General features: G+C 41.3%; 1 protein-coding gene across 1 annotated transcript in view; it reads left to right on the top strand.

Moving 5' to 3' along the window:
• The window catches only part of plxna2 (plexin A2), a 238,166-nt gene extending 230,296 nt beyond the window's left edge, over nucleotides 1-7,870 (top strand). The window contains exon 31 of the mRNA XM_037684672.1: nucleotides 7,628-7,870. Coding sequence (XP_037540600.1) covers nucleotides 7,628-7,723 — 96 coding nt within the window. The 3' untranslated portion in view covers nucleotides 7,724-7,870. The remainder of the gene's footprint in view (nucleotides 1-7,627) is intronic.
• The last annotated feature ends 2,851 nt before the right edge of the window (nucleotides 7,871-10,721 follow it).

Below are 10,721 nucleotides of genomic sequence, written 5' to 3'. Positions count from 1 at the left end.
ATATGAGCCCACTTGCCCATCCGGTCCTGTTCCCACAGTCCCATCCACCACCTTATGCTTCTCACAATGGGTATTTATTTAGTTCTTTCCTAATGCAGGGCTAATTAATACAGCACACATGTCGGCCCAACAAACAGTTGTAAAGTAAAGAAAGCATCGTAACAAGCGCTAATCTCAGCTGCCGCCTTATGATTTAGGTTGTTGCCTGTTTCATGTTTTTGCTTTAACAATGACTAACACAGCTGGGATTCACTTCTGGTTAAATAAAGTTGACAAGTCCTGCATAAAAAGAAATAAAAATAAAAAACAGTTGAAACAACGTTCAGGTTCAGAGACATGTGCTGCTGCTAACTCTGCGGGCCTCGCATCTTTAGATTCATGTATTCATTTTTACATGTCCTGGAATATCTGTGGCAGAAGGGCAGAGCTCGCCCATGAACATTCCGTCCACTGTGTATTGCTTTAAAAAAATTAAAAAAACAACTAGGATGGCAGAAACACAGGTTGTCATGCTCCGAGATGTTTTTCTTTTCATTTTTGTTTTTATTTTTGTCTTGAGCAGTGTGGATAGTGGCGGTATGTGTTGTGTAGAAAAAAGCACCACAGGGGAATAAAACGTCACCACGAGGTGTCAATGTAAAGAAGAAACAAGACAGTTGGAACAATCACATTATTTTCCTCAAATTAAACTAACTTGACTTTAATGTTCAAAAATTCACTCACTGTCCTGTCAGCTTAACATATGGAGGCTTGGCCTACATAAGCATTTTGTCAAAACGGGCAAGCATTGCAAAATCACACAAGTCAAACTATTACACTATGAGCATTTCTCATACCCCAGTTGAACCGAGTCTACCGGACTATCAGGTGTGAAACACTCAGACTACTGGAGGACAAATTGGCCTAATTTACTTTAATGAATTGTAAAAAATTGAATAGTTTTCATTTGATACCATTTCTATCATAACATGTGATTCTTGACCTGCCATTGTGTATCTGTTCCTCTCAAACCCCGCAGTCGAAGCAGATGGCTTTAACTTTATTAACTTTATTGTGGCATTGTATGATCTGAAAACTCCACCAGAGCTGCTTGTTTTCTTCTCAACATGTTTTTTTAGTGTTCCAGCCCCTGGTTTGTAGATAAATAATGAGTAGAGAACTCCTGAGGTCATTTCTTTCTCCAACTTTGCTGTTAGGAATTTTCACACACAAGTTACTACATGTCATTAATACATATCATGGTAATGATCCATCCTCCATTATAGCCCCATGATGCAAACATTTGAGAATGTGTGTAAAAGTCTCTGTGGCAGCATTCCTGAAAAAAAGAAACTACTCATTCATGCATATCAAACATTTCCTGCATCTGCAGCATCACATTCAAAAGATCCAATGGTCAACACTTCCAGCGTCATGTAGACAAAGGAAACTGTGTTTTCAAAATGTTTTGGTACCATTTACCACAAATCTGTCTTGAAACAAAAAAATCTATTTTTTTTTTTTATTATCAACAGCTGATCTGTTTAAAATATTATAGAGCATTAATTTAAAAAGAACAAGCAGCCATGAGGATCGGTCCAGTTTCAGCATCTCAGCAAAGTTACTAATCCCGTACGTGTGCCCTACTCTTCCAAATGAAATCAACTCCCATCTGCACTGAATGATGAGAAAAGAGCAACTATGACCTTTGACCTCATGATTTAAACACCAGTGGAGTGTTTTACATCATTGGCCCGTTGTGTTAGACTGTGCTGTGTTCACAGGTGTCATTAAAAAAAGACCAAAGTGATCACCTTAATTTGGGGCTGAGAGGTAGGGCAGCCGACTTGGGACCAGAAAGTCACAGGTTCAACTCCCAATCATTCCCACATGACGTGGTGTCTCTGGGCAAGACACCTAATCCCTAACTGCTCCCCAGGCAGCTAGCTGCCCACTGCTCCACCTGGGTGTATCTCAGGTGTGATGAGTTAAATGCGGAGAACTAATGTCATCATTGTATAGAAACATACAGTGATGATAATCTCAGACTTCCCTTCCATTAATGTAAATTGCATCAAGTGGAAATGAATAGAAGTGTGATCGACTGCTCAGTTTTTGAGAAGAAAAAAAAGAAAGTCGGTCATAAAAGCAGAGGTCCTGTGGGTGTAAAGAAAATAATATTATTTTCAATTGCTGAATAAATAAATAAAAAACTATAATTACAAATACAAACCATAGCACTTGAAACTAAAAAAGAAAAACAGATTGTTTTTTCTGAATAAATTTAGTATTTATTTTTACTTTTTATAGTTTTTTGTTTGAAATGAACTTTTATTTTGTTGAGGGGAAAAGAAGGAGTAGATCTGAGAACAGATTCAGTATTTTGTACTGCTTTCATCTGTGTTTCACAGTCATGATCAGACAAACGTCTCTACCGAGCCGCACTGTGTCACATTTCTCCTGGAGGGAGGTCCTGAGCTCTGATTGCTGCTTTGCTAAATCAGTCGCCTGTTACAGTTGGATTGTACCTTGAACAAATGGCGTGCCACAGGTCGTTAGACCCTCGTGCACCAAAGGTTAGTGAGGTCAGTGGGTCTTGGAGAAAACCTCCCCAAAAGCCCAGAGGTCTGGTGAGATCTGACTTGACCAAAGCAGTGAGTCTTACATGAGAAGAAAGTAAATGTCTACAAGCTGCCGGCCTGCTGCGCTCTCCTTTCGCCTGTGCAGAGTTAGTTTGTTGTCTCTGACTAACAGTACAGTCGGACTCGTGAGTGGAATCACAGACAATACACACGGATCACAGGAAACACAGGAAAGGAGGAGGAAGATGGGGAGGAGAGAGAAAGAGAGTGCATTTATGGAGACATTCTGGTTGTAATGTCAGCTCCTCCTCTGGGAAGCTTTAGCCTGACCTTTATGTTTGAGCACAGTATCTCTCTCCCTATTTTCTTCCTCCTTATTGTCTCCCTTTCTTCCCTCCGCTCCTTTCTTCTCTTTTTACTCATTATCCAGTCAGCTTCCCCTCTGCTCTCCATGAATCTTACACACTGACTTTTGCTGCCTCTGCAGTTGTCGTCGTCGGATGCACACATTCACCGAGGCATTTGCAAATACGCCCATTTTTCGCACATTCTCGGCATGTGCACCATTACTCCTGCAGAGTGTGGTGTGAAAAAAAAAAGTCATCAGGCGCCATTAATGCTTTACTCAGCCCTTCACTAAGGCCCGTGTGTCAGGCTAACCAGGCAGCAGCCTACTTAAATGGATTTGGGAGACAGCAGTGGGAGCTGCACTTGCATAAAGGGTTACAGATTAATAATAGAGCACAATGTGGGCCCAGCGAGGGGGGGGGGGTGTTAGGACTCTATCTGCCAGCCTGTAAGAGCACTTAAGCAGATGAGTGGAAGATGGTAGGTGGGCAGACAGATACTTTGTTCTGCGTCAGATCAGGCAACAAATAAATGACTTGTGCTAAAAACAGACATCTGTGGATTTGATTTCCAGACGGTGGAATTGTTCAGCGTTCTGTGAAAAGAAGGTAGAAGTAGCAACAATAAAAACAAAGTCCTCAAAAGTAACGATGCAGTCATGTTTTACAGATAAACAGACCCATTTCAATCCCCTGAGACGTGATAGTTTTCATTCAAACATGACAAATACCCGCTGCTCCATTATGTCAGACTGGCACCATTAATTTGATTTCTGTTGTTTCCGTTAGTCCTTCATCAGCTTTAATTAAAAATGTTTGAGTAATTCTAAATAAAAGCAGGAAGAATCATTTTGTCTGTTGTTTTTCATTTTTTAGTTTCTCTCTTCTCTAACGTGCTCTGTAATATCACACACAAAAATACATGAAATCGTGCAGCTCAGTTTGGAAGCATGTGCAGTAGCAGTTAGCAGTGGCACACTGTGTGATGTAAATTCAATTTGCAAAGAAAAGTGCAATAAGTTTCCACATGCACAGAAATGGAGTTTGAACAAAACAAGCAAAACAAACATGCTGACAGATTTAAAAAGTGATTGTTTGTAGTTTTGACATGAGTGTTTTTCTGGAGTGGAATTGAAAAAGAAACAGAACTAAACCTAAATTTTTTGGTGCAAGATATTTAAGTGGGTAGGAGTTACACTGTGTCAAAACAAAGGTTATCCACCGCCAAGTGTAATGGTGAAACTGGGGGTGGCCAGTGGTGGCCTTGGTCCCCATAAATTATTCTTCAGCCCCTGCAGTCATTTGAGGAAACTATGCTTTTAAGCAAAATCTAAACTAGAAAACATAATTTCTTCAAATGACAGCAGTGGCTGATATACATATGTACAGGTCCTTCTCAAAAAATTAGCATATTGTGATAAAGGTCATTATTTTCCATAATGTAATGATAAAAATGAAACTTTCATATATTTCAGATTCATCGCACACCAACTGAAATATTTCAGGTCTTTAATTGTTTTAATACTGATGATTATGGCATACAGCTCATGAAAACCCAAAATGCCTGTCCCAGAAAATTAGCATATTTCATCCCACCAATGAAAGACAAGTGTTTTTAATACAAAAAACGCCAACCTTCAAATAATCATGTTCAGTTATGCACTCAATACTTGGTCGGGAATCCTTTTGCATGAATGTCTGCTTCAATGTGGCGTGGCATGGAGGCAATCAGCCTGTGGCACTGCTGAGGTGTTATGGAGGCCCAGGATGCTTCGAAAGCGGCCTTAAGCTCATCCAGAGTGTTGGGTCTTGCGTCTCTCAACTTTCTCTTCACAATATCCCACAGGTTCTCTATGGGGTTCAGGTCAGGAGAGTTGGCAGACCAATTGAGCACAGTAATACCATGGTCAGTAAACCATTTACCAGTGGTTTTGTCACTGTGAGCAGGTGCCAGGTCGTGCTGAAAAATGAAATCTTCATGTCCATAAAGCTTTTCAGCAGATGGAAGCATGAAGTGCTCCAAAATCTCCTGATAGCTAGCTGCATTGACCCTGCCCTTGATAAAACACAGTGGATCAACACCAGCAGCTGACATGACACCCCAGTGACTGTGGAAACTTGACACTGGACCTCAAGCAATGTGAATTCTGTGTCTCCTCTCTTCCTCCAGATTCTGGGACCTTGATTTCCAAAGGAAATGCAAAATTTACTGTAATCAGACTTTGGACCACTCAGCAGCAGTCCCAGGCGAGATGCTTCTGACGCAGTCTCTTGTTCAAGAGTGGCTTGACCTGGGGAATGCGGCACCTGTAGCCCATTTCCTGCACACGCCTGTGCACGGTGGCTCTGGATGTTTCTACTCCAGACTCAGTCCACTGCTTCCGCAGGTCCCCCAAGGTCTGGAATCGGCCCTTCTCCACAATCCTCCTCAGGGTCCGGTCACCTCTTCTTGTTGTGCAGTGTTTTCTGCCACACTTTTCCCTTCCCGCAGACTTCCCACTGAGGTGCCTTGATACAGCACTCTGGGAACAGCCTATTCGTTCAGCAATTTCTTTCTGTGTCTTACCCTCTTGCTTCAGGGTGTCAATGATGGCCTTCTGGACAGCAGTCAGGTCGGCAGTCTTACCCATGATTGCGGTTTTGAGTAATGAACAAGGCTGGGAGTTTTTAAAAGCCTCAGGAATCTTTTGCAGGTGTTTAGAGTTACGTCGTTGATTCAGGTGGTTAGGTTAATAGCTTGTTTAGAGAACCTTTTCATGATATGCTAATTTTTTGGGACAGGCATTTTGGGTTTTCATGAGCTGTATGCCATAATCATCAGTATTAAAACAATTAAAGACCTGAAATATTTCAGTTGGTGTGCAATGAATCTGAAATATATGAAAGTTTCATTTTTATCATTACATTATGGAAAATAATGACCTTTATCACAATATGCTAATTTTTTTAGAAGGACCTGTATGTATGTATACAGTAGTCCCTCGCTACTTCACAGTTTGTTTTTCGTGGACTCACTCTATCGTGGTTTTTCAAAATAAGATTGGACATGACACACAAACTGAAGGATGAGTCGCACGATCGGCATGGAATTTTTATTTAAAATAAATTATTTTAAATTATTTAGCACCTGCTACACATTTGTGCAGCCCACACTGCTCCTCCTCCCTCCTCCTTCCTCCTCTGTTGATCTCCATTCTGCAGCGGAGAAGTGGGCGTGGCCAAGAGCACAGAGTACAGCTGTGGCAGGGAGCTGAAATCATGACATGCTGTGCTTTTTTAGAGCGTTTACAGTTTAGAAACTGTAAGAAAGTTAGAAAGTTTATCAGGTCTCTCTTGTAAAAGAGTCCTCGAGGATCATTGGGATTTACCTGTCTAAATAAATGTTGAATGAAAAGAAACGTTTAGAATATTGTTGCAAGAGTGTGGAGTTAAAAATGCTTATATATATATATATATATATATATATATATACATATATGTTATCAGAAAGCAGTGAAAGCTGCTAAATCCAAATACTTCTCTGATATCATAAGCTCAAACTCTCACAACCCATGTGTCCTCTTCTCCACCCTAAACTCTGTTCTCCACCTCACTGAACCATCACCTCTGGAAGCCTCAACTGAGCTGTGCGACAACTTCCTACATTTCTTTTTGGAAAAAATTGCGACCACCCGGGCTCTCATTTCCCCTCCAACTCATGACCCATCCATCCCACCTCAATCTGTAGCTCCTTTTGACCATTTTGAACCCATCACTCTATCTTCTCTAGAGCACGTCATGTGCTTCAGGAGTCTCAAAGTCTGGTGACTCAACATAGAAGGTGAATTACATGAAGGGGGTCCAGAATCATGCAACATGTCAGGGTGGTCCCAACTCTAGATTTTAACACACACAAAAAAGGTTAACAAAAAACTTCCTGTGTCAGAGCAGGATGCCAGTATATGTCCCAGATTAGCAGGAAAGGAGGGGGTAGAGTAGACGTAGTGTCTCTGAGGACATTTGTCTTAAGGTTCTTGGAAGGATGGACGCTACAGGCTTTATAGAATAAAGTGGATAAATAATGTAAATTTTGGGCTGTAGCTGCTTTAACGCCTCTCAAGATTCCTTCAAAAAAATTCTAGTTGAAATAAAACTCGACAGGGATGAGTTGTACTTCATTCAACACTTTCCCCCATATACATATTTTATGTGTCACTTTCCTTAGAATATTTACATTACATAATGCATTAGTTAAGTTAATAAATGATGTTGCTTGAAATATCAATTATTAAGCAAAGCACAGCATTCAGGTGCAGTCAGCAGAAGCAAACGGATGCACAGCAGCAATTCATGAAGCACGTGTTGAAAATGGGCTGCAACATTTGAATACAGACATGCATAATATCAAAGGAAGCAAAGGCACTGGTGTTTCAGTTTAAATTTGTGTGGAGGGTCCCTGCCATGCATGTTGGCTTCATGCTGACAGAGATGCATCCTGACAAGGCAGAAGCTACATGAGAGAACAAAGAGGGGAGCCTGTCTGACTGCCTTTTGAACCCAACTTGACAAATGCCAAATATTAAAGATGGAGCTCAGAAGATAAAACAGGAAGGGCTAATTCACAGTTCTTTCAAAATGTTTCCAAGGGCTTTTCCTCTCATGTGAGTTCCATGTAGGAGCCTAAAAATAGTAGCTTTATGGCTGGTTGTTGAGCACTGTGCCCTTTTTTTATCTCCGCAGATTGTCGCGGCCCTGGAGCAGGATGAGCAGGCGAGGAAGCAGAGGTTGGCCTACAAGGTGGAGCAGCTCATCGCTGTCATGTCTCTTGAGAGCTGAGGGTGAACCTACCGTCCCTGCAGGACCTTACTTACCTCTCATTGTGGGAACTTCAACCACAAACCAGATATGGGACCTCTGTATCTACAGCCGGAAAAAAACTCTGAACTGCTTTAGTGTGACCTTCTCCCAGCCGCTTCATAACGGGGCCCTCAAAGGGCCCTCAGACGGACCGCTGGATATACTGTATGCCATGCAAAAGGACATCGGCAAAGAAAGCAACCATACAACTTGTTTTGTTTGTTCTTAGGAGTTAACGTTTCTTTTTCTGTCTTTTAAAGGACTTTTTGTAGATTTGACTGGAAATTGCATGCTGTGTGTGTGTTCACATGTGTGCGTGAGTGTGTGTCAGATTGGTGAAGACTCAGAAGGAGAAACATCTGCTAAGTCACAACCGAGTGAGAACTTGAGTGAGAGGAGGGAAAAGGCTGACCTCATGTTGGACGGCTGAGCGTGCATTCTCAGATTTTTATTTTTTTATTCTGTAAATGTGAATATTATGAGTTGCAGTAAAAAAAAAAAAAAAAGAACATCCACGGGGTGTTCCAGAGAACATGATGTAAAAAGTGTGTGTCTGCGTCAGGATGGAGCGTGGCTCAAACTCTCGCTTGTCTCCTCCTCGGACTGACGCGTCACTACATGGACACAACAAAATGCTGCTCTATATTTAATCAGAAGTGTACAGAGAAAACATCGTCTTCTGAAAATTTACTTGAACTCAGCTGGAGTTGAGTTCAGCCAGCATGCTTGCACCTAAAGTCGAGGATGAAGGAGGAGGGGGGGGGGGGACGACAGATGTGCACCCCTCTGTCAGGCGTTCTTCGGCTGTCAGGTCCTTTGTGTATGTACCCTTTGATATCAAGAAGTGTATGTGAATGTACTTTTACGTTTCATGATTTTTTTTATTTTTTGCTTGTATCTTTGTCTATTTGAGTTTTGCAACAAATATTAGCTCAGTTGAACTGAGCTTCATGATATTTGCTGCAGTTTGTGACGTGAAGAACCCTAAATCCATTCAACCTTTTGAGTCAAATACATTTTAGCTGGAGGAGCCAAAAGACCCGATGAAAGAAGTTGGTTCCTCAAACTGCCATTATATTACCCAAATTTGCATCTTTTAGGGAACTGACCAGCTTTTTGTGGGTTGCATGCATGATATAACATATCAGATGTGTAAAAGAGTCCATGTTTTTATTAAGTGCCAATGATTCAGGCCTGCTTTAGATGACCAGATAAGATGTTACCACAGTTGAGGAAAATCTCACCCATGCACCACTTTTGTTTTAGCTCAGATGATTTGGCCTGTGTGGGTCTAGTTTGACTAAGTGCCAAAAGATCAGTGTTTCAAACTGCTCACTAATGTGTCAACATTGGTTTATGCTTTACAGACAGGTTTGTTGAGAATAAAGCCGGGTGAAGCCGCATCCCTGATACCGGAGTAGCAAGTTTAGAGAAAGGCGTAAAGGTACGAAACATGAGAAGGAAAACATTTGACCTTTTTGCAGTTTGATAGCATCTCCAGACTGAAACTAAACAACTCAAACCTTAAGCTTCCAGATGAAAACTGGATGGCAACAAACTAGACCATCCTGTGGATCAGTGATTTCATTTTCTTCCAAGACGTGTTTGCTTATTGTTTACACCAAGTACTTGAAAACAGGTAGTTTGAAAGGATTGTACAGTGAACTGCAGCTGTGTGAGCTGAAAGCGTGGGACAGGTGGGAGAAAGGTGCTTCTTTTTTCTGTGGCCTTAGATTCCCGCCTGCTCAGTGTCCCCGATTTCATCGGCTCTTGCTGGGTTTTTCCAGGGACACCTGGATCTCGCGCTCAGCTGAGGGTTGCGAGATGAACTGAGAGGAAAGGGGAGGACGGGCGCATCACTCTGTTCACGTGAGCCGTTTGAAGAGAAGTGTTGAGAAATGAGGAAGCAATGAAGGGGCAGCATGAGAGAGAGCTCTTTCAGCTCCGGCTTTGAAGCTCTTCTTTGATCTGAGGCGGTTGTGTGCCGAGTGTGATCAGGAGAAAACATCAAACTGAGAGGCAAGGAGAAATGTAGGATGAGGTGAGTGTTGGAGAATCCTACTGCGTCTGGCCAGTAGGGGCAGAAGTGGGGAGGAGGACTACTAATGGAAGCTCAGCACTCTTTGCAAATACAAATGACTTTCTGCCTTCGTATGAAGTGGTATATAAACTTATGAAGTCCTAATAAAACTCTAAACATTCTGGAAATTCCTGCCTAATTAGTTTATCTAAAGACACTTCATATTTTTCTCCTAAAGTCCTAAAATAAATTTTCTCTGAATCTTTTCCAGTTCTTAGTAATAGAGTATAATATGCCACTAAAATGAGAGAAGTTCAACATTTTTGTGTTTGTTCATTTTCTACCATCCTTTGTGAATACAATACACTTCTAAGTCTTTTTCGCTTCTTAATCTCCTAAAAAAAATCTTAACGGTACTCAAGGTGCATAGATAGAGTACGCACACTTAAACTTCTTCCTTTTGAATAAGGCGTCTTCCCAGTTTCAGCGAATAGAATTGTATCCTCATACCTCACATTGCTTATTTGGAGTAATGCTTTGTGTTTTAACAGGACCTTAATGCCTTTTTCCTTCTCCAAGGAATGAATTGTGTCTAACAGAGCCCTTCCAGCTGTTAGATGAGCTCCCCTGTGTACAGGAGTCAGTCAGACACACAAACTGGTTAAAAATGGCTTTGATTTTATTTTGTTTACCTCTCAGAGATCATTTGTTTCAGGATGCATCTCGTCTGAGATCTGTGCATGTTTTCAGTTGTGCTTTAGTCCTGCCTAGTGTTGCATATCCATCCACTCCATGACTCGGTCTGACAGTAGTCCTTCCATCTGTAACCGTCTTAAATTACATCAGAATGCACCTTCTCTGTAATTATTTTATTTTAACTAAATGATTACTTGTACATGTTTTCATGTTGTACGCTCATATTTTGAAACTTTTTAATTTAATTAGAAAAAAACAAAA

Source organism: Nematolebias whitei, chromosome 11, assembly GCF_014905685.2.
Source record: "Nematolebias whitei isolate Nwh7 chromosome 11, NemWhi1, whole genome shotgun sequence".
Classification (NCBI taxonomy): domain Eukaryota; kingdom Metazoa; phylum Chordata; class Actinopteri; order Cyprinodontiformes; family Rivulidae; genus Nematolebias; species Nematolebias whitei.
The sequence above is the reverse complement of the archived record's forward strand: the minus strand, read 5'-3'. Positions and strand labels throughout refer to the sequence as shown.